This window comes from Pararge aegeria, chromosome Z (assembly GCF_905163445.1).
Source record: "Pararge aegeria chromosome Z, ilParAegt1.1, whole genome shotgun sequence".
NCBI lineage: Eukaryota > Metazoa > Arthropoda > Insecta > Lepidoptera > Nymphalidae > Pararge > Pararge aegeria.
This window is the reverse complement of record NC_053208.1, coordinates 12,671,278-12,694,697: the sequence shown is the minus strand read 5'-3', so window position 1 is coordinate 12,694,697 and position 23,420 is coordinate 12,671,278. Positions and strand designations below refer to the sequence as shown.

The window sequence follows — 23,420 nt, the reverse complement described above, 5'->3', positions numbered from 1 at the left end:
TCCCAAATTGCCCCTGCTGGGAATCGAACCCGGGAACTCCATCATATAAGACTATAGCTCTCACCACTGCGCTAGGGAGGTGGCCAAATAACATTAGCTAAAGTGACTACATTAATCAAGTATTAAGGCACATACAAATAAGTTTATATTATGCAAGCTTCCTACCTTTTTAGAGTCAACAGCAGTGGAGAAGATGGCTGGACTACAGTTACCATTATGTCGCAGACAGTATGGCCGCGGGGTAATATAGTCGAGGTGCCACTCTGCCTCTGGAATCGCTATTATGGATTTGATGCCAGCGAGAGTACCAGTATCGCCCTAAAACAATGTGTGTAACAATTTATAAAGTAATTAGAACAATGTGCTTTGTTAATGATGCATCGCGTATTACGACTTATGTAAGGATGGCAATGCATTAACAAATGAAATAGATTATGAATCGAGACACGGATATCCTTTCACATGCCTTTGAGAACATTAACGAGAACTCTCAGGCAACTCTTAAGAAAGTGTTATTTAATTGCTTGAAACGCACCTTACTCCGAAAGTTGGAGGTGCGTTCCGGAATCGAACTCGGTCGCGGCTAAAGGGAGGCTATTTCAGCCTCCCTTTAGCCTTTAGATGACCACTAGGCTATCACTGCTGTTTTAAAATGTTCATTGAACTTAAACGTAAAATGACTGCCTTAGAGCCATTCACCTTTAATATAAATTAAAACCTTCAAATGTAATAGACGAATTCAATTAATACAAAAAATAGCCTTGGAACAACATTTTCTCACTCGCAATCTAGGACCCGTTTTTGAGTATGGAAATAGTAAAATAATAAAAGTGAAAACCTCAAATATGACTATACTGTTTTTAGCACGGACTTTTGACAGAACGTCTATAAAACAATAATCAAAAGTACAGGACTTGCAACTTTAAAACAAGTCACTTCCTTTGACGATACAGAGTTTGATATACTAAAACGACTTCTCCATTGCGAGGAAGTAAATCTGCTACTAAGGCTACTTGTACGTAAAATAACAACTTACATCCAAGTACACGACATTGTTACTGTCCTGAACGTTGAAGGAGTAAATTTTGGACAAATCGTCAACAACAACTTGTCTACAGGGTGTTGTATAAGGGCAATCGTTTAAATTTGCTAAAGCGTTTGCTTCTGTTCCATCACCTGATCGGAATCTTATGGTGACAACTCCTCTAGGTGTCAATTCATAATTCTCGCTAGAATTAGTCTGACTGATAGTCACAGCCGTTCGGTTGACAGGGGTGACGTATTCTATAATAATAACATATGGCCCACTTGGATCAATCTTCATGTTGTACTGAAGTTCATTTTGGACGTTGTTTATTATTGGTAACTCATTAGGCTTAGCATTAAACTCTTGTAGTTGCTAGAAATAAAAAACAAACATGTAATCTCAGTATATTATGAATCCGGTCATTATACTCTTGTCTATGTTATGTAGCATCATTTACCTCAGGGTCATCGATGAACAATGTGACTTCTGATACCAAGTCTGAAACAGTTGTAGCAGGTAGCCCACGTAAATTAGGATAGGCGAAATGTCTGCACAGTTTGTTTTCACCAATTATACATGGTGTATCAACTAGCTTAGTAAGAACCGTTGCTTCGTAGTATGCTTCTGGTATTAAAACAAAGTAATCCTACAAAAAAAGTTTTTATGTATCATATCATTATAAAAAAAAAATTATAGTTCAGAAAGATATGCATTGATCTTACAATCATGATTTCCTTAGTAGTTTTGATAGTAACGGTCCAATTGCCTGCGTTCATTACAAAAGGCGCAGGAGCGTTTCCTTTTTCTACTAAGACGGTAACAAGTTGGGGCTTATGAGTCGGCCTCAAATAAACGTTGAAACTGAAAATAATTTTTAATTAAGCACTTAAAACACTTCTTCATCATCTACCCTTTACCGGCTCTCTACAGAGTACAATCTCCTTTCAGAGTGACAAGGGTAGTCGGTATTAGTATATAGTATTTCCCCACGTTGGCCGAGTGGCCGGATTTGTGGACTACACATGTCTTTTGAGATTTGGAGAACATTATGCGCAAGACTAGGGAAGCATTTCCTTCACCGATAAAGCAAGTAATATTTAATTCCTACAACGCGCACAACTTTCAAAAGTTAGAGGCACGTGCCGAGGTTCTAACACGGCCTATCAAGCCTAGTGATTCAGCTTTACTCTCTTAATGAACCACCCACCCACTAGTCTCCCAGCGTTTCACTTAACACCACTTATATGTAACATATGAGTTTATTCTACTTTGCATAAAACCATTAGTGTAATTATAGCAATTTATGCAACTGCTACGCTATTTTATGAATGCTATCAGTACAGCACGAGAGTTAAATTAATTACGTACACGATTTTATCTACGACCTGAAAATAAATTAATTGAATGTAAAAGTAAAATTAAATTTATTAAGAAAAAATATCAGGTTGGGTTTTGGTGAATATGAATATATTGCTTGGAACAATAATTATTAATCACAGGTGGACTTTATAAAATTGCAATTATTATTAATTTCTATTAATCCGCGCAAATAAATTTTAAATAAAAATCAGATAGGTAAAGACGTAAGACTCGTAGAGCAAGTCGCCCAAGTAAAAGTAATTATACTTTTATATTGCTGATGGTGGTAAAAGTGATTCAGACCATGGTTAAGGCGAATATGTTATGTAGGGCTGTATGGGTGTCGACCTTGGCCTAGTTTATAAAGTTTCAAATTTTGATACAGTAACCTGGTCCCTATTTACTTTTAAATTCAAAGGAATATTTCGATACCGATATATAATGTAATTGTTACCTTTGTTTCGTATCGACTACGCTTTCTGGCGTTATAATAATGCTGGCAGTGACGATATCTTTTAGAGGGTTGGCGTACTTTATTACCATGCGGTATAAAGATGATTTGCTTATGAGGACAACGTTGATCACTTCGTTCTAAAATAAAAAATAATCGCAAGCTATATGTATGTGAATTGTGAAAATATTATACGGGATAGGAATAAACTTCTAAAACAAGAAAATGTGGTTACCTGTAAAATTGAAAACACGACATATCCTTTCCACGAGTACCCTGGGAATACATCTTCAGAGTTTCTATACCTAACGGGCCCAGATTGGGTAAGGCCTTCTTCAGCTTCATATTGGAACTGATGCAATGTGGGGAAGTAGTGTGCGCGTATCGGACGGTCGCAGCGGCGCCCATCAACCCGGGAATGACAGCGACATTGACCGGTATTCTTGTCGCAGTTGTTATCGATTGAACCACCGATATCGCAGTCACACGCTGAAAATAAGATGTATAAAAATTATTCAATGCATGAACATAATACTTAAATTCGGAACTATATAAACAAATAACAAGTCTCGTCATTCCCGAATTCCCTTCCCAGAACAAAATTAATAAAAGTAATTTTAGAAAAACATTACATGTACTAGTGATGACGGCATTACATCAGAACCCCTTCGTGCAGGAGGTACTCCTATCCTGACAATGCCAAAGAAGTTTTTCAAATGTCAAAAGCGGGGAGCAAGAGAGCTTATTAAGAACTATCAGCCGAAATTACTCTTGACACATGTTTATAAGATGTTTTCCGGGGTATTAAAACAAATTTTAAAGACTTCGAGTTTCTGGGTTTCGTAAAGCCTATAGAACTGTGGACCATATCCATACCTTAAGACAGATTATACAGAAGACTCAGGAATACAATCTCCCACTCTGCATTGAGTTAGTAGACTACGAGAAAGCCTTCGATTCCATCGAGACTTGGGCTGTTCTGGATTCAATACAACGATGCCAAGTCGATTGGCGATATATCGAGGTGTTGTGATGTATCTACGAAACCGCGTGAATGACCGTCCAAGTACAATCACAGCTAACTTAGGCTAAATTAATAAAATTGCGAAGAGGTATTAGACAGGGAGATGTTAAATCTCCAAATCAGTTTAACAGTGCCCTAGGAGACCTGTTTAAAACGCTAGATTGAAAAGGACGAGGACTTCATATAAATGGCGAGTACATCTCACATCTGCGGTTTATGGACGACGTGGTTGTCTTGGCAGAAACTCCTCAAGATCTCGAGGAAATGCTGAATAGCCTAAGCCGTTTGTTCCGGACGTGTAGGTCGGGATTATCGTGGACAAAACTAAAATTATGTTCAATCAACGCTCCCGTCTCCTATAATAGTACAACTTGTAAGAAATTTTAACGAAGACACCAACAGAAGAATACGGCTGGGCTGGGCAGCATTTGGGAAACGTATTCAAAGTCTTCTCATTGACAATACCCCAGTGCCTGAAAACCAAAGTTTTCAACCAGTGTGTCTTTCCCGTCCTAGCTTATGGCGCTGAAACGTGGACGCTTGCGAATGGACTAATACTCAAATTTAAGGTCACTCAACGAGCTATGGAGAGGGCTATGTTAGGAGTTTCCCTGAAGGATAAAATTAAAACGAAGGGATTCGCCGGAGAACCAAAGTAACTGACTTAACTCACACTATCAGCAACAATTCTAGTCTATATAGTTTGCCTATTTAACTTTTCTAATAACAAACTTACCATTAGCAATAATTATTATGTAGTTTATTAAAATTAACATGATGAGAATCACTAATTGTATAATAATAAAATCCTCTATAAATAACAGAATTAATTTATATTTATCAGGCCTATGTATAATATAACGAATGACACTTAAACTTTGTTTGCTAGAATAAAAAAAATAGGCCACCAAAAATTCAGTGTGTTAACAGTGTCACGTCAACTACGGTGTCTTGAGTCCTGACACGAAAGTCTTGGGAGTGAAGAAGAAAGAGTGCGAGACATGAGACTTCTAACCTAAAATATATTGACAATATGCGCATGGGTTTTTTTAATATAAATAATATATACCTGTACATCCAAACATATTGTGGTTTTCTAATTTATAGAAACCGTCTTGACATTGCTCGCATTGTCTCTCGCTGACGTGTAATTTGCACGTACATTGCCCACTTCGGGTGTTGCAAGCGCCGAGACCTCCAAGCGTGCCTGATACGTGGCAGCTACATTCTAGAAAAATAAACAGGCGGTACATATATTCCGATTTCATTCATTATACCTCAGTTTGATGTTAATTTCAGATTCCGTGGGTACCTATACTTATAACTTATTATTTCTTATTAAATTATTTATTTATGGAAGGTTTTATCTTTCAAGATTATAAGAGTAACAAAATTGAGTTACCTTCACATCCAAGAGGATTGTATTCTTGTAAATTCCAAAACAGTTGTCTGCAGTCGTTACAAATTCGGCCCTGTACGCGGTCCTTACATTGACAGAGCTCTCCGGCAGGCACCGAGCCACATCCTGTGAAAAAAAAATTGAGAATTCTACGAATATTTTAGACAAAGAAGAACAAAGAAGCAGCGGAAAACCGAAAAATACATGGATAAACTATGTAAAAGGAGATTTTCATATAAAAGACGGAGATGAGAGTGAGTAGGACATAGTTGCATAATCCGAAATCGTGCGATAAGAAGGAGAATCATCATCATCATTTTGACCCATGCGTTGCTCATGGCACGGGAATATGTAAGCCGCTTTCACCAAGCTGGCCAATTGCGTATTCGTAGTCGGGGATCGTTCGTGATAGCCTTATTATGGCATCAGCCACTTTTCCTTCTGAGATGAATATATTTAAAATATAGACTAAAAAAATCTTACCGGCAAATGATGCGACGACCCCTCTCGGGTCGCAATTACACTCTTCGCAGGCAGGATAGTTGTAAAATTGCTCCTTGCATTTGTCGCACTTGTCTCCGTCGAAATTGGATTTACAGTGGCATAGTCCGTTATCATCGCATGTTGAGCCAATTGCGCCTGATTCGTCACAGTTGCAAGCTGGAAAAGTCATCGTAAAAAATGGATACTAAATAACACCTGCCTGACAGAATGGCTAACTTATTATATACGCAAAAGATAAGCGTTGTGTGGAAATGCGTATTCTTGGCACTATTCTATGCGTACATTACTTATGCCACAGATTAAGTATAGTCGTAGCTCTGACAAAGACATTGCAAGTGGATAGTACCAGTGGCGTGCATAGAGGGTATGCACAGGGTATGCAGATGGTATAAAATGAAGAAAATCTCCAGTACGAGTTATAAATACTTAAGAAGAATTTTAATAACTCTTACACTGCCTATCCTTAAGTTTTTCATAACTGGTACATAACTAATACTCGAGATTTTCTTCATTTTATAACATCTGAATACCCTGTGCATACCTTCTATGCACGACACTGGATTATGCCACTGGATATATACAGAAATGACCGTAACTTGTCTCAGTTTTAAGGGGCCACTTTCCACGAGATCAAAGGCGTCGAGCTATTGTATCTCCTTTCACTGTGGTTATATACTAGTAATAATTCGTTTATGTTATATATTTAATATATTTTAATTATATATCTACTATCTGTTATTTGTTTACTATCTGTGTACAGAGCATGCCTTATGCGCTTATTTCTGTTTTATGAAAATTACCTTGTAAATTTAAAATATAAAGGTACCTACTAGGCGCTGATACAAGGTACCTTTTCTATTTTTTATTCATAAGAAGTATTCAATGGCTATAAATTTCATCAAGATCATGGAGTGGATCCGAACATAGGTAATAAACTTTTTTCTTTGCTTGAATTCTCATCTTCTAATTTCTTAGCTTCTCTAAGATTCCTGCGCAGGCTGGTATGATGATAATGAATAAAGTTTACAGTCCAGTTTCTTTTGAAATTTTTATATAAATAAATTATATTTTCAAATATGTATCGAATACACCATCATTATTTTTACTTCTTTAAATTTACATCTTCAGACACTTTTGGGCTTGTTATATCTTATATCTTTAAACGAGCAATTCTTGTTTAAAAACAGCCCTCTTCAGTACAAAAATAGAATCAATATTAGCAGAATATTGTATAATAGAAGTAGTATATTCAGATAACTTACGTAAACAATCAGGAAACTTATAGTAGCCTGGCGAACACTGATCACACTCCTTGCCGCCAAAATTACTGAGACAGTTGCACTTGCCATCAACCGAACAACTGGTTGAGGTTGAGCCGGTTGGCGAACAGTTGCAAGGGACGCAGGAACGATCACGACCTCGAACCTCCATGTAATACCTGTTATACAAATGTTACTTGAGTCTTGAACAGAATTCAGAACATACAGAAACGGTGTGCACGACTAATACTTAAGCATCAAAAACCACTCCAATTTAGAGTTGTTTCAAGAACAAACGGTTAGTCACTTCATACCATATAGCAGTTGGAAGTAATTATTTTAACTCTTATGTTCTAAAAAGTGAATGAGAAAAAGTGTGTGAGCTAGCAACATTCCGCGGATGTAAAGTGAGACGTGCGCGGGACGTTTTTACTGTTTTTGGACACAATGCACTCTATACAATAATGGCTGAATAAGGATTCTGTATGTTATTAACTCTGAGGTCTTAAACTCATTGGTAAGACTCTCCTAAAGAGAGATTACAATTTACACTTATCCACCACGCTGGGCGGATGGGTTGGTGATCGTATTATTAGGTAGTAGTAGCACAGAGGACGCTGCTGCCTGATCATCTTAAAAAAGACTTAGTCCGTGGGCACCGTAGTATTTGTGAATATACGGTTATTATCTAATATGCAAAACCACCAACGCGTCAAAATTCATTGTATATATATATATACATATATATATACTATATATAGTATATATACGAAAACAAATATAAGGGTACTGATTTGAATTGAAACAAAACACAATGCCAGAGTCTGTCAATTCTTCTGTAACTTCCTTGCTTATGTTAATGGTCATTTGTTATAACAAAACATTACATATCAATAAAATTGGGTACAGTGTAGTAAAAATGCCACTTATTGTTTACACTCCTATTTTTGAAAAAGAATTAGGTTAGAGATTTTTTTTTTAAATATTAATGAACCAACGAAAAATATATTTTTCTAGGGAAATAATAATTACAAACTAAAATTAATATTTACAATAAATACAAGCCGTCTAACTGTTCACTTATGGGCATGGTACCCAAAATGCTGGCGCTATTGCCCCTTTGAATTGCTAGACATAGCCGTTGGATTAAATAAGCGCCAGCTCTGGGGTCACCAGACCTAAGTACCAATTTTTGGGACACGATGTTATTAACATTTTTCGGGTGGTTAAAGTTAACTTAAGTGTTTCATTTAAAGTTGTCTTCTTACCCTGATAAACATTGATCACAGCGTGTACCTCCGAAGCCTGGTTTACAAATACACTGCCCAGTGATGTCATCACAAATAATAGGTTCTGTGCCACTTGTGTCGCAGTTGCAATCTAAAAAATCAATATCTTTATTTTTCTATTTCAGGACCTTAAAAACGTTTTATTCCAGTAAAAGTTAGATAGTATGTCGGTAAGCTGGTAATTATATTCAATCCATACCCCCTTATGGGTTCCTACGTGACATCGCGCTGGAACAATAAATAGCTTGACGGATTTGTCGGTATAGTGTTAACTAGTCCCGAAGCTTCCCACCAGACCAGACCAGAGAGAATTCAGGAATTTTAAATTCTGAAATTGCCCCTGCCGCATCGCGCTGAACACTAAATCGCTTGACGGATTTGTCGGTAGGGTGTTAACTAGTCCCGAAGCTTCCCACCAGACCAGACAAGAGAGAATTCAGGAATTTTAAATTCTAAAATTAACACCTAGTTTATAATATGTTTCATTGGTTGATATTATTAAAAACAAATGATGAACAGTAACTTACGTTTGCACGTTGGGTAGTTGAAGTATCCAGCCTCACATTGGTTGCAAGTTCTGCCGTTGTATTTGCTTTTGCAAGTACAGTTGCCACTTTCCTTGTCACACACTTGTGACACCGAACCAACTGAATTACATTCACAGTCTAAAACAATAAATAATAGTTATTGTATCTCTGATAATGCAATGCATTAGGTTTAGTATACATCTCTTGAGCATCTGCTAGATATTAGCTATATTATTTAAATGTGATGTATTCTCCTATGGTAAGGAGAAGGCGTATAAATTATAACATATATTAATTACATACCAGGGCTTCCCAACGTCATAGAGAGAACAGCGCGACAAAGCGATGTGCTTCTTCTTTAGTTAAAGAATCAAGAAAAATATTTTTTTGATAGATTTTGTGCAGCAGTGTCACGGCTTGTTCCACACTATGAAAGATTGTGTGGAGATCACAAAGCTCAGCCATCCCAATCTTGGGGTAATATAAATTTTCTAAATTTTTTGTTTAAACTTATTATTTATTATGGTTTTATAAGTATCATAATGAGGATGTTTTATTTTTGCGCCTAACTGGACGGCTGACTGGCGACTGACTCAAAGGACTTCGACTTCCACAAATCGAAAATATTTGGGTTTAATGAACATGAATGCTTTTCAGTTTCTGGGTATTATATACAGTATCTGTATGTATGGGTGTGTATTTTAAGTTTTTTTATTTATATTATTCATAAATAATCATCAGTCATCTTAGTACCCATAGTACAATACCATATAAGTACCTATCTATTTTACAATTTTTTTGACATGTTAGTGCGCCTTTGGCAAAATAAGGTTGGTAACCCCTGGTATATACCATTTCGTATTCCCAATATTCGATGATTTTCGTAGTATAGGATGTAGCCTTGTTAAAATTATCCAATTTATCAGGAATGTTTCAAAAATAATATAAAAAAGAACTTACTTTTACACTCAGGTGAATAATAACCATCTGCACACTTTTCACAAGAGGCACCGGCATAGTTGAATTTGCAGGGGCACTGTTAAAAGAAATATGCTTCAGATTAATTATTGTTTGCGAAGGCATTTTGTACTTACTATTATTAAATACTAGCTGCCCCGGCGAACTTCGTACCGCGATTACATTTTTTTTTTGATGAATATTATATTTTAATACTTATTATCCTATACTGGTGTAAGCGGAATATATATATCATAAAAATATCATAAAAATTGGTCCAGCCGTTCCTGAGTTATAAATGGTGTAACTAACACCACTTTCTTTTATATTCCTACTAATATTATAAAAGTGAATGTAAGTTTGTTTGTACACATATTCCTGAAGGTATTAGAAGTAATATAGGATGCTTTTTATCCCGAAATTAAGCTCAGTTTTTCTGGGAGAGTGGACGAAAGTGTTTTACGATTTACACCATAACGCCGTCAATTGATAACCGATTTAAATAATTACCTACTTACTTAATTTTTTTATATAAGAATACAAAACATAAAAATGTCAGTATAATTAAACCTAAATTGAATGCCACATGTCTTCCGAAAAACAAAAACAAACGCAGACGAAGTCGCGGGCAACAGCTAGTAATATAGAGATGTTCACAAAAATAATATTCTAGGACAATAAAAACATATACAATTGTTTTGTGCATTTGTGATTATGAAAGCGCTTAATAATTACAAAATGGCATGAGAGCAAGATAAGTTTTATAAATCATACTGAAGATTTTCTCCACGTTATATCATCTGCACGCTTAGTGCATACCCAGTATGTACGCCACTGACCATGATCCTTTAAATTTTATCATTGATGTTTTACTAGTAGCTACCTCAGAATTACGTAGGCATTTTTAAAGTTTTAACTAAGCAGTACTTCCTATTTAAATGAGTCTTGTATTGTTTTTTAAAGAGGCAATGGGCTGCGTAATTCGGGGGACTAATAGATGTTTCTGGATTGGCTACTTTGAAAAGCGCAGTGTGGGTTAACTATCCACTAGCAGAGAGAACCAAGCGAGCGGCAGGGAGTCCCTGAGTGGGTGAATTCAGAAATTCTTGCAACAGACCTATGCCCCGTAGTAAGTGACTGTCGGTTGAAACGACAGATTCTTAGATAATTCACGCCCGTTTTCACTAAACTTACAAAACTCTAAAATCGTATGCTTAATGCGTTTACAAAATAATATGTTAGTAGATGATGTCTAACTTAAGATCGCGCCTAAGCGCGATCTTAAGTTACGGAACTCGTAACTGGAGGTGAAAAACAACAAATAGGTTTTTTTATTTACCTTTAATCCATACGAAAAATGAAAAACGAATAATATAATAATAGAAACAAAATACCATATCTTGTGGCAAGAATCATAGACAAGTTAGGTTAATATTATGCCTTGCATAAATCGATTGGTGAAGAGCAACTGTATGCCTAAGAATCGTCTTTGACTAAGCATTACTTACTTAGGCATTGCCTTGTTCGTCGTTAGTAGAAACGGGCATAAGTTATTGTAATAAATATGAATTATCCTAATAATACTTCTTACCATTCCGTCAGTAGGTGTGCAATGTTGCCCATCTGTTCCATTAAGATTACACGTGCAGGGCTTGCAATTAGGATAGTCAAAGTATCCGTACGCACAAGAATCACAGTTTGGTGGATTGAACTCTCGTCGGCATTCACATTGTCCCGTTTCTTCTTGACAGTTACCAGTCGAATAGTGCAAGTTACAGTTGCAAGCTATTAAAGAAAAGTAATAGGAAGTTTTATTTCTTGTTTCTGATTCTAAATTCAAATTATCTAAGTGGTGTCATTTTAAAGGTTGATGTTGGATGTTGCCAAAGTTGGCATACGTCCCTAAAATATGGTAAAATTTTCGGAGGGAGAGTTGTTCCCGAAGTATTTCTATTCCAAAAGTAGATACGTACAAGAACATTGCTTATGCAGCTGCAAAATTGAAGTTGTAAAATCGAGGACCAATAGAGGTTGCGGTCTTAACTCTAATAATGTGGTGGGTGTTATTGTTTTTGACTAACGAAACCCCTTTAAATAAAAAACAAAAAAAAATATGTAGAGTAAGAAGATTATGTAAATATTACCTGCTGAGAAATTAAACCGTTTTTTCTATAAAAATTGTGGCCATAAAATCTTTTACAAATAAAACAAGTTATGGTTCAGCGTTTTCGAGACAATCGATTAGGTAATAAATAATAATCTGTAATTTTTTCGTTAACTGCCTTATTCGTAGATATAAACTACGGATTACGAAGTCCTGCAGAGGTTCTCACTTCAGTGATTCGGAGCTCCCGTTATGTAAGCCTTTTTAACGCTTATAACAGTCATCGTTGAAGCCCGGAAACCCGTATTGGAGCAGCGTACCTGCATCGTATTATATGCTCCTATACGGAAAGTCTACTGTCTACTGACCTCTATTATTACCAATTGGCAAGGTCTTTTCTTTTTTGTCTCCAATTGATCTTTGTGACGTCAATGATGATGGTGAATATGATGACGATTCTATGGTACGGAATTGTCAGTGTGCGAATTGGACTCGACGGCGACGAGAAGGGAATGTAAGGTACTTACGTTGGCATACATCAAGCTCCTCCCAGCGTTTCTCATAGGGGCGGTAGTATGTTGGTTTGCACTTGTTACAATTTATTCCTTCTGTGTTGTGTTGGCAGTTCTTACAAACTCCGCCGCCTTCATATCGACCGTTTATGTCAAGTGATAAAAATTGCTCATCAATGCTCGCATCGAACTCACATTCGGTTGTGTGGTTGTGGCAGTTGCAAGCTGGAAAACAATAACGGATTACAGTCGGTTTATTTGTTTGTTTGCTACCTATGTTTAGCTCAACCGCAGTACCGATATAGATAAAATTTCGCACGAGATAGCTGGCATCCCGGGGACAAAGAATACCTTTTATGACGGAAAAACTAACGTTTACAGCCGAAGCAATCACGCACGGGCCCTTCTTCTTCTTTAACGTAAGAGCTTGCCCTATATGGGCATTCCTCTTCCAACCTTCTCTTTATAAGTCCCCACTCAAAGCTTTCGTTTTATTAGACCCACAAAATCTAGCCTTGGTCGTTATCTTCCCTTAAGTATAGGGAAGTCTCTATTTTTTCCTCAACGAATATATCGTGATTCGGGCACTTCTAGACCAAAAAAGCTTGCTATAAATTCTATGTTCTAACTAAATGCTTAACTGCTTAAGTTCCAATAACGGTGATAAAAAGCCTTGGTCTCGATTGGTTCGGGCTTCTTCTAAGATAAGACTGCGTTGGGAACCTTCAGAACTTTTCGGGATTTATATCTAGTATTAAAGTTAAGTTAAGTTTTTAATAAACTCTGAAAAATAATCATCTCAGTACAATATCTATTTTATTGTGTTTGTTACCCCAGATGTTAAACTTTTCAGGTAAATTGTCAACCGATCATTCAATCTATTTGTGAGGTCCAGGATAAATCGAGATAATACTTTAAACATTGACGATTTGGATATCTTGTACCTAAACTAATTCGTGTAATTCCTTTCGGAAAGCTCAAGTGGTCAAGTGAAACTGGTGATGACGACCGCGTTTGGCCACTGGAACTAAGGAAAAAAACCAGACTTCTGCAATAAAAGGTAAATAAGAAGTTAGTAATTTTTTTGTTAAAAATAATATATTTTTAGTTATACCTAGTTTTATAAAAAGATTGCAAACAGTTCAGTAGTTTTTTGATGGACCGCTAGTATGGACCTACTTAATAATATAAGTATTAATATGACAATATATTTAAAAAAAGAGACTAAAGAAGCTGATTAATAAGTGTACAAAGTTATTACGTTCACAAGCGAATTTGTCCCAGCTTTGTGATATTCTCCACTTTTTTTGCTCAAAACCTGGACAACAGGCAGCGCACTGGGGCCCGCAAGTATTGTGCTGGCATCGGCATACAAGAATGCTGCTGTCGCTTTGTGGGTCTGCAGGGTCGCATGTATCAGCATGACCATTGCACATGCAGCGCCCTCCAATACTGATATCTTTAATACTGTAGAAATACTGTTAAAGAGAAAATGTAATCAGTTCAAAAGTCTGTTTTACCAATGTAGGTACATCATTAGCTCATTAAGATCCTCCTCTCTAATTGTTCGATTACCGGGAGCACGCTAGGCGACGTTACAGTTATTTTAGTAACATATGAAAGTAACAAGTGGTGTTCAGTGTGGTGATGGCAGTTCAGAATACAGTTGTCATAGCCCCTTCTCTTTCCGCGAATGTCATACGACTAAGGTAATATAACGGAGAACAGGCAGCAGCTTCCAACGATCATCAACCCGTCTGCCTGGCGTGGTAATTAGGGGTTAACCCTCCCGTTGGGAGAGCCCCTTAGTCCAGCAGTGGACTGTTTTAGAGTATTGAAAGCCCGCCAACTGCCCTATATTAATGTAACGTAATGTTATCGAATCACTCACTCTTCTGGTAACGGTGGGGTCCTGTCTTGCTACCGACATAAGATGACCGAGCAAATTTTTAGTCCTCAATAATCGCAATCTGACGTTGGTCGCTCGTGTCCACTCTTGAAGTACGGAAGAGTTGAAATATTTGTTTGCTGAGGGTCGATAGTTCAACAGTGATATTGGTATCTAAAAAAGAATTAAATCGTTAAAAAATAGTAAAAAACAAAATTCTTCCAAACTGACTTGCATTTTGCAAGAATTAGATTAGAATATTAGTTAAGCATAAGTAACTTATGTGTAAATGAAACTATATTTGGTACATACTTCTCCACCTTCAAGTGGAACAATTTTTGAGTATTCCGTACTGCAAATTACGGAGTCATCTTTTGTAATAGGTTGTAGACTTTCCTTGCCAAAATATCTTACACAATCCCTGTAAGAAAGTAAAAGTAGTGAATGCCTATGTAATGGCAGCGATAAAGATATTTATTAATTATACCTATAATATATTTGGTACATTACAGTATTGCAAGTATTAGTATATAACCTTCATTTAAAAATGGCCAAAATTGAGGTTATTCTACTGCAATATCATATAAAAAGTCTTCGATTTAACATAGCACAAGATGACAAAGTTATATCCTATACTATTTGCGTATATTTATTTTCTATCCGGTTATTTAGAAAACGAATAATCCGAAATAAAAAGAATACAGTATTTTTCAGCTCGATTGAATGACCTAACCAAATAATTATTTATACTTTTTTTCCAAGGAACGGAACCGGAGCACTTGCCACTTGGCCGGGTTTATCTATGTTATATAGGTAAAAATGCACGTACTGCGGTGAGTCTGAAAAATATTGCCAAGGCTTGAAAGTCTTTCCGTAGTCAGTAGATTTCTCTAATGCCCAAAGTCCTGGTCTTGGGGAATTCCCCATTCGCACGAAGACATACGCCACGTGAAATTCCTGGAAAAAATAAGTTTATCTCAGTACAGTTGCAATTCACACTTTTAGCACCATTATATTAAATATGTATTATAATATAATAAATATTTTCTAATTCATCAAGTTCGAAGAACCCGTGAGCTTCTTATCTCAAAAGGGGCTCTGGAGCTTTAGTGGTATATACCTATTAAAACTAGCCCACAAGCTTAATACGCAGGTAGTGTGAGTAAAATTTATGTCGTATCCTTCTAATTCGTTTAGATAAATATCCCTCCAAAGCTCTACTGGTCAAATTTATTTACTCACGAAACCTCTAAATTTGTTTTGCTCAAAACATACGTGACGTAGATACGTATTATTTCTGTACTTTATTACCTAAATGCGCTACTAACCGTTCGTACTAGTTAGGAACATACGATGATATTATGGGGCTTTTATGCTGTAGATATTATATTATTTCTACTAAACATGTAGCAGTGTTATTGCTGTTTCTAATTCACACTAACAAAAATATACATTATATAAACACATGTCGGCACCTATCTACACTCGATCGTATATTCGATCGTAAGTCATCGCATCAAGTCCTAGCCGTCGTTGAAATGTTGTGTTGATGTATTAGTAATACGATGAGGTTCAAAATGTTTATCTAGGTAAAATTTGTTAAGATAAAATCTTTTTAAATGCCATTTAATTGACTGTCGATGTGGTTAAAAAGGTGAAAGAAACTTCAGATGGGCATCACAACACATTCGCAAAGCATTATAACAACAAATAGACAAAGAGTAATTTAGAAAAAAGATGTTCAGTGAATTACTATCTCAAATCAACCGTTATGTCCAAATGCTTGCAGATCGTACGACCTTACTTGGCCGGTCTGAACTTAGCTCTCTGGGACGATCGAAACTGTGCCTACAATATTATCGTTTAATTCCTAAAAACTATGTAGGTTTACTTATATTTCAGTCCGACCATATTTAATCGATGCAAGCATGCAGGAAGCAAAAAACAAGAACAGAGCTCGTTAATTTTAGTGAATCTTATGAATAGGAATATGGTTTAAGGTTCCAATTATATTATACACAAATCTCTAAACTCAACACTAAAATTAACAGATCCAAAAGTAGTGTTGTTCTTTTCACAACATTTCTCGAAGAAAAGAATGGCTCTAAGTATTTTAGATCTGTCAATTTAGTTTAGAGATTTATTGTCTAGTGGCGTGCACTTTATACTAGCCAAACAGTTAACAATAAAGAGTATAAGCTCTTTTAATACTGTAATAGCTCTAGTGAGAACTACTTAGCTGTACAAGGGCTATTAACATTATATAGTTCTAATAAACTCTTTAACTCTTTATTGTTTGTTTTCGTACTAGTTACAACCAGATACAAATTTTTAAATCCTCATAAGGCAGTGCTTTAAAAGAAAAATAGTATGCGTATAAAGTCCACGCCACTATATATTTTATGTGCCATAATATACTTTGAGTTTCCTTATTAATAATACGATCGCAGAGCTGCATCAAGTAGGTATGTTTACAATGCGAAGCATTCTTAGTAGTTAAATTTCGCCAAGCCATATGTATCATTTTACAATGCTTACTTAGCTATTCTAGTTAGAAATACTTAACTGTCTCGTAATGAAATATTTAGACCATATTATCTCAATACCATTGTCAATTTTTTTTATCATGTCTTAGATAAATCAGGGAAAATCATCGAATACATAGTGAAAACATATTATAAATAGAGGTAAACACTATTTTGATTTCAAATAGAATGTGAATATATTAAAATAAAATGGTCCATTCAAATATAACTCTCGCGCTGAGAGGTTTTGTACTTACTGCAGGGCTTACCTATCTAACTGGATCGGCAAATAGTATTTGCAGTCGATTTTAATGCATTGTACGTAAACTAACCCTAATTATAAGTTAATCTTGTAATAATTTTACAGGAGATTTGGGTAATGTTTTTCGGATTTACTATTTCAATTGTGGTAAAATCAACTGGTCAGCGGATTAACGGATATTTTCTGTACATATGTTGATCAGTCAGTAAGATGCGAGTTGTTGTCAGAAGATAGGGAGGTATGTGATGAATGACACTTTTCATTATAGACATTTTTATGTTGTACATGAGGGTAAAGGTTTGTGTACAACCATTGGCATTAAGTGTACAAGCGCACACTTTAAGACGTAATAATCAGGGGTATCATCAAATCGATTAACTAACCTGCAATATTTTTTTAAGATCATAATAAATCATACGTAAGACGTTACGTATTTTTTTTAATTGACACAGGCAGCTCGTAGGGATGCCTTTTTATTAAAGAGTTATAAAACCCTGTCCACATTCGCTTGTGCTTATTCAATTTCATATTTACAATGCATTTGCCACATAGTTATAGGTCGCGTCACTTATAAATAATGGCTTTGAAGTGGATGATTTATGGAATTACATTGAAATGAGCTTGAATTTAACATATATTTTTTTAATTGAAGAAGACGGAAGATGATGCTGACTGCTCATCTCGTGGTTGTTTGAAAACGATCGCCTAAAAACAGAGTAACACTTTGTAGGGCGTGATAGAAAATGCCGCCGTGTGCCCATCAACCTAAGGCCTCATGTGCTCGTGATAGCACCGGCACGCCCTCCAGACCGGAACACAGCAATGCTGCTTGGCGGGAGGAATAACTATGGCGGTAGTTCTTCCACGGACGAGCTCTGGCGCAAAAAGCTCTACATACTAAGCATACTGTAATAAACCGTACAAATATAAAAGAGCATGCCTTACCTCGCTTTTAATACAGTAGCTAAAGGTAGATACATAACTCATTGCACAATTAGAATAGATTTTTTTTACGAGACGAAACTTCGACATGCCTACGTATAGTCTGAAGTTCCAACATATACATTTTATAGCTTGACTATAATTATTTTCTGTCCCTAGCGTTATTCCAGTGAGGTATAAACTGTCGGGTTGATGAACTTTCAGCTATTAGGACTATTTTGAGAACCATGAAGCAAGTCTCGTGCAGACTAGAGAATATTATGGATACAAAGTTCTCACTTACGCTTCCACTTAAGAAAAATACTTTAATAAGCTTTAAACTTTGAACGATACAGTAAATTGGATATAAAAAAGTTCTTAGGTTGGTTACCCCTAACGTACCTGCTCATGTTTATTACATTCAAGTATCGATTAATAGCTTGAGGGTGATGATGAAGTTTGAAGACGATGATTTTAAAGGCTAAAACTGAATTGGCATAGTTTGCGATTGTTAACGATTCGTTGATCCTTTTTTTTTCGAGTAAGTGTTAAGGTCAGTTGATCCAATTGAAATTAGATGATAATTTGATGAAGACCTTCCGATATAGAGAATCATAAAAGTAGTACTTGTTATATATTAATAGCTACAGATTGTCGAGTAACGAATCATGATGTCATCGACGTACACAGTTTCATATTTAGCTAAATTAATGTCGAGCTCCTAAAAAAATGTTAGCAATGATAACAGACCACCTTAAAAATGTGTAACACATATGGATTAGGTTGGTTTGATGTAAACAAATTACTATTATGTATTATGATATGGAAGAACTATGTTTTATGCAACTTTTTGCAGGTATCATACATAGGAAAATGTCAACTTTGGAGATTCAGCGTTTTATTTAGATAAGAAAAAGATTAGAAGCACGAACGGGATTAGTTATTGTCGAAATAAATTTTGTATTATAAAGATGTAACTGCTTTATCGTACCTTTTTCTCAAACGTATTAGACGAATAGCATGTGGAGAAGTTTTCAAGGCAATCGGACTTTTCCGACTACAGAAACTTTCCGGTGTTTTCCGGTACTTTCTGGTACTGCTTTATGTATTGCTTGATTGTATGTTTCACCATATCCTACCTATTGTAAGCCCACTACTGGGCACGGGTCTCCTTCCACAATGAGAAGGGTTTAGGCCGTAGTCCTCCACGCTGGCCCAGTGCGGATGGATGGACTTTGAGATAATTATGGAGTACTCTAGGCATGCAGGTTTCCTCACAATGCTTTCCTTCACCGTTAAAGCAAGTGTTTTTTTTATTACTTAAAACGCACATAACTTAGAATAGTTAGAGGTGCGGGCTGGAATTCGAACTTGGCCCCTCGAAAGTGACCCCGAAGTTTAAATAAGATTATTTATATGTTTTTTGACGGTATAATGCAGAATATAATGTATTAGAAACTTTAACATTCATTTATGCCTTAAATGACTTTGACAACAAATAAGTAAACACACGGGCCCGCGCGACTTCGTCCGCGAATGAGCCGACTTAAAAAATATTCGTATGTTGTCGCGGACTGTTTTATAGAACTTTAAAGAAAAAACAATTCCTGTTTAATTAAATGTTTACCGTTAACGCATCGCACGCATCAGAATATCTCAAAAAAGGTTATTTTTTGCAGTTTTTTCCCGGGATTCCAATATAAATGAATCTTAGCTAGATCGAATTATCGCCCCCGAAACCCCCAGTATACTAAATTTCGTGAAAATCGTTGGAGCCGATTACGAGATTCCAATTATATATGTATATACAAGAATTGCTCGTTTAAAGATATAAGATTATAGATTAGCTGTCGCCTGGTAACCGTTTTATTTCCCAGGGAAAAAAAGTAACCTATGCTATTCTCTGTCCTTTCAATGAACTCTATGCCTATTAAATTATCAATTTGATTGGTTGCTTAGTTAGGGCACTAAGCAAGTAAAAACAATTAAACACACTTTCGCATTTATGATATTAGAAGGGATTTAAATTATGAAACAAAACGTGACCTTACCTTGAATAATATAAACAGAAATTTTATTACCTGGCCCAGATCGATGGTGAGGTTGACTTCGTTATATTTCATTCCACGTGATAGAGGGGGGCTCTGCCACCAGGTTTCCATTCCATCCACGGCATATTCTGGCGGATGTTTCTTGGTTTTATTTGTTGCATCGCAGTAGTCGCATACCTGCAGGATTAATAGAAAAAATCAAGTGACTGCAATCCCACAGTGTTATTTATACTCGCGTATTACCTGTCGTCGTTGTCTAAACTGAAAAGTAGTCCTTCACTACGTACCTAAGTCTCAGTAACAAAATATTTAATATGTAATAGAGAATCTCTATATACAATCAATGTCGGTCAATGTATTGCCTTTCAAATACTTGATTGATGCCTTACATTATAGTTCATACGAAGGAGTATCCAAGGTGCCAATATTATTGAAAATAATCTAAATAATGCGTGTGTGCGGCGTGCCTTTAGTGTGTGAATAAATTGACTGTGATAAACAATAAGACAGACAGACGTTACGAAAATAAAAGAGTTTCTTGGATGACTACGGACCCCTAAAAAGAGTTTATAACAGGAATGTGGCAAGGTGATCATACATTCTCGTACAATCTTGGCTTTAATTTAAAGCCGTACCACTGAGCTTTCGTTTAATTTCGACAAGGTTCGGGCCGTCTCGTAGTGTTTTTATGGACATGTGGTAGCCAAATGCGTTTGCGCATCCCGACTTCAGAGCGTTCTTTTGTTTCACTCCAGCACAATGGATTCCAAATTTGAATGTATTTTTTGTCGGCACATGCTCTTCGCATGTTTTGAAAAAGAAAGAATTGTTTGTGAATGGACGGATTTATTGGGTGTTTTAAATGGACCTTTTGCAGTTAAGACTGCCATTGATGATGTAACATTATACTTTATTGTTGATGATTTCTTCAATGAACAGCTTTACCGTATGTTTTTATACATTGTCTTGTAACGGAAATGTATACGCATGCAATACTAGTGCATGGTCAAGAATGGTGAATACTTAAATATATTGTCGTTTATTAAATGAATGACTAGTATTAAATGTTTATCTAATAAGTTTTTAATGTTATTAAAACAACTAAATATGTAGGTGCCGTTAGTTCCTGTGACTTCGTTATGTCGTTGATAAGAGAAAGACAACGACCTACTTGGTAGATATAGTATGTTCAAAATAATCTCCTGACCTACGAACCCCGTATCACCGTGTAGCTAATGTGTAGCAAAAAAACTATTCCATTTTTAATTATTTTATTAATAATATTGGTTGCTACTATTATCTAGTTATTTTTGTGGGTATAAAAACTAAGAGCCCTTGGAAACCGTTCAATTTATAACATAGCTAGCTGTTCCCCACAGTTTCACCCGCCTCGACCTTTAGTCGAGACGTAATGGTATTTTGGCAACGTGGATACCTTCCCCATAAACCCCTCTCATACGTCAAGTAATATTAGATTTCATTATCGCCTAAAGTAGGCATGCTAACAAATAACATGCTTTAAAGGGCAAGGTTTATCTAAATAAAATAGTTTTTGTAATAAACTGATTATTTTTAGTGGTAATTAATACGTTATGCGTAAAAATATCAATTAAAATTCACATTGAATTTTTGTGACTTATTCTGGAGGCTAAATAGATATACATATATAAATGATTTATATCTACACTAAAGATTTTTTTAACTATTTTGACCAGTGCTCTGTTTTATCAACAAATAGAATTTTTCCAGGGTAAAATCTTATTCCTATTAATAATGTTAGTCAAATTGAAAAAGTTTAGCCTATTAAGTAGTGCAAGAATTATTGAAATTGGTTTAATAGTTTCTGAATTCCAATAAGGGATTAAAATGATGGCACTACTTTTGGTCTCTTCATAATTGAGTCGCCAAAGTATTCCAGACGAACTAAATAGTGGTAGCAGGTTTCAAAATGACGCGACGGCGTCGAGACATATCGCAGGATGATGAGCCAACAGGACGCTAAAGATAAGTTATCGTGCACCATATTATCAAACTAGTAGGTAGCTACTGGTAGCAGCAATGAGATATTTAACCTCAATGGGCTGGGGTTGCGTGTAGATGAAAACGTACTTTTCTGAATCATGCGCCGAAATATTAAAAATACAGACAAAAAAGAATACGCAAAATATGACATTTACCTACAGTGTAGAGATAACAGAAAAGAACTAAGAAAATCCATTATTGTCATTTAGTTTTCCAGCCTCGACATTATTTTCTTTTAATTAAAAGAACATAATACGTCGTTTAGAATACCAAAATAAGCAAATAAAATAGATTACACCGTTATTGAAATATAGATTGAACATAGGATTCATTTACAAAAATTGCAACATCAATTATTATTATGTTCAAGCTTGGTAGATGCAACCTTACAGAACTACTATAAAATTTGGTTTATAAAAAGTTTTATGTATATAGGAACAATGCTCTTATCAGTTAGGTATCACGTAACTTAAGATAATGTGGGTGGTCATACCAATACATACCAGGTAGGTATATACCTACCACATTTTAGCATGTAGGTCCTATCAAGTGATGTAACCTAAGCCTAATGAATTCGTATGGCATAGTAATATTAAATATATACCAAAACTAAGTTATTGACAACTTCTACAGAACGTTTGTTTTCACAAGCAGGTATGATTTAGCTAAATTTCTAAGTAAACAAACTAGTACCTAATAAACAGCTGAGTTCTTCGAGCGATTTTCAAAATTCACAGATTAGAGCCTAGGGTTTTCAAGTTAGTTTACTTTACGGAGGCGTTTACGTAAATCTTTTATTTTATATGGACGACTAAACGTCGATTTCACAACTCCATGCAATTTTGATAGATTTCGTATCTTCTCTATGTTTGTCACACTTAAAGCTTGCATTACCAAGTTCAGGGTGCTTTTAACACCCCTAGTTTTTAAGTTGACCAATAGAATTATCACAATAACCAATAAAACCACAATGAGCAAGAAATATTTATGAGCGATGTATATAATAATGTATAGGTACGCCAATAAGACTGTTTCTGATACTGATAAATTATTAATACACAAGTGCATAGGTTCCTATTATTGTAAAAAATATGAACTGAATAGTTACCTGTCCTTGAATCACAGTTTCGTCGTGGTCGACATTTGCACCGGCTAATTTACAATACAATTCAGATCCCTCGTCACCACAAGTAGCTGAAGCAGTGATCTTCTTTCCAAGCGCTAAATTAAAGTACGGGGGTGTCAATATTTCTGCGCACGCGACGCTTGTGTACAGGAGAAGTAGCGCGATGTACCGCGCCATGATGCGCGCGCGCCGTCTCGTCGCAGAATGAAGTTG

At 35.9% G+C, this 23,420-nt stretch overlaps 1 protein-coding gene across 1 annotated transcript in view; it reads right to left on the bottom strand.

Moving 5' to 3' along the window:
* LOC120636686 (laminin subunit alpha) overlaps positions 1-23,395 on the bottom strand; it is a 49,189-nt gene extending 25,794 nt beyond the window's left edge. The window contains exons 1-21 of the mRNA XM_039908254.1: positions 23,190-23,395; positions 20,090-20,236; positions 15,130-15,257; positions 14,613-14,721; positions 14,304-14,474; positions 13,674-13,890; positions 12,428-12,637; positions 11,388-11,581; positions 9,800-9,875; positions 8,840-8,977; positions 8,292-8,403; positions 7,027-7,202; positions 5,744-5,920; positions 5,264-5,386; positions 4,931-5,089; positions 3,073-3,326; positions 2,841-2,977; positions 1,750-1,888; positions 1,485-1,673; positions 1,037-1,399; positions 166-318 (exon numbers count right to left, since the gene is read on the bottom strand). Of these exons, the coding sequence (XP_039764188.1) occupies positions 166-318; positions 1,037-1,399; positions 1,485-1,673; positions 1,750-1,888; positions 2,841-2,977; positions 3,073-3,326; positions 4,931-5,089; positions 5,264-5,386; positions 5,744-5,920; positions 7,027-7,202; positions 8,292-8,403; positions 8,840-8,977; positions 9,800-9,875; positions 11,388-11,581; positions 12,428-12,637; positions 13,674-13,890; positions 14,304-14,474; positions 14,613-14,721; positions 15,130-15,257; positions 20,090-20,236; positions 23,190-23,384 (3,567 nt within the window). The 5' untranslated portion in view covers positions 23,385-23,395. The remainder of the gene's footprint in view (positions 1-165; positions 319-1,036; positions 1,400-1,484; positions 1,674-1,749; positions 1,889-2,840; positions 2,978-3,072; positions 3,327-4,930; positions 5,090-5,263; positions 5,387-5,743; positions 5,921-7,026; positions 7,203-8,291; positions 8,404-8,839; positions 8,978-9,799; positions 9,876-11,387; positions 11,582-12,427; positions 12,638-13,673; positions 13,891-14,303; positions 14,475-14,612; positions 14,722-15,129; positions 15,258-20,089; positions 20,237-23,189) is intronic.
* Positions 23,396-23,420: the final 25 nt, after the last annotated feature.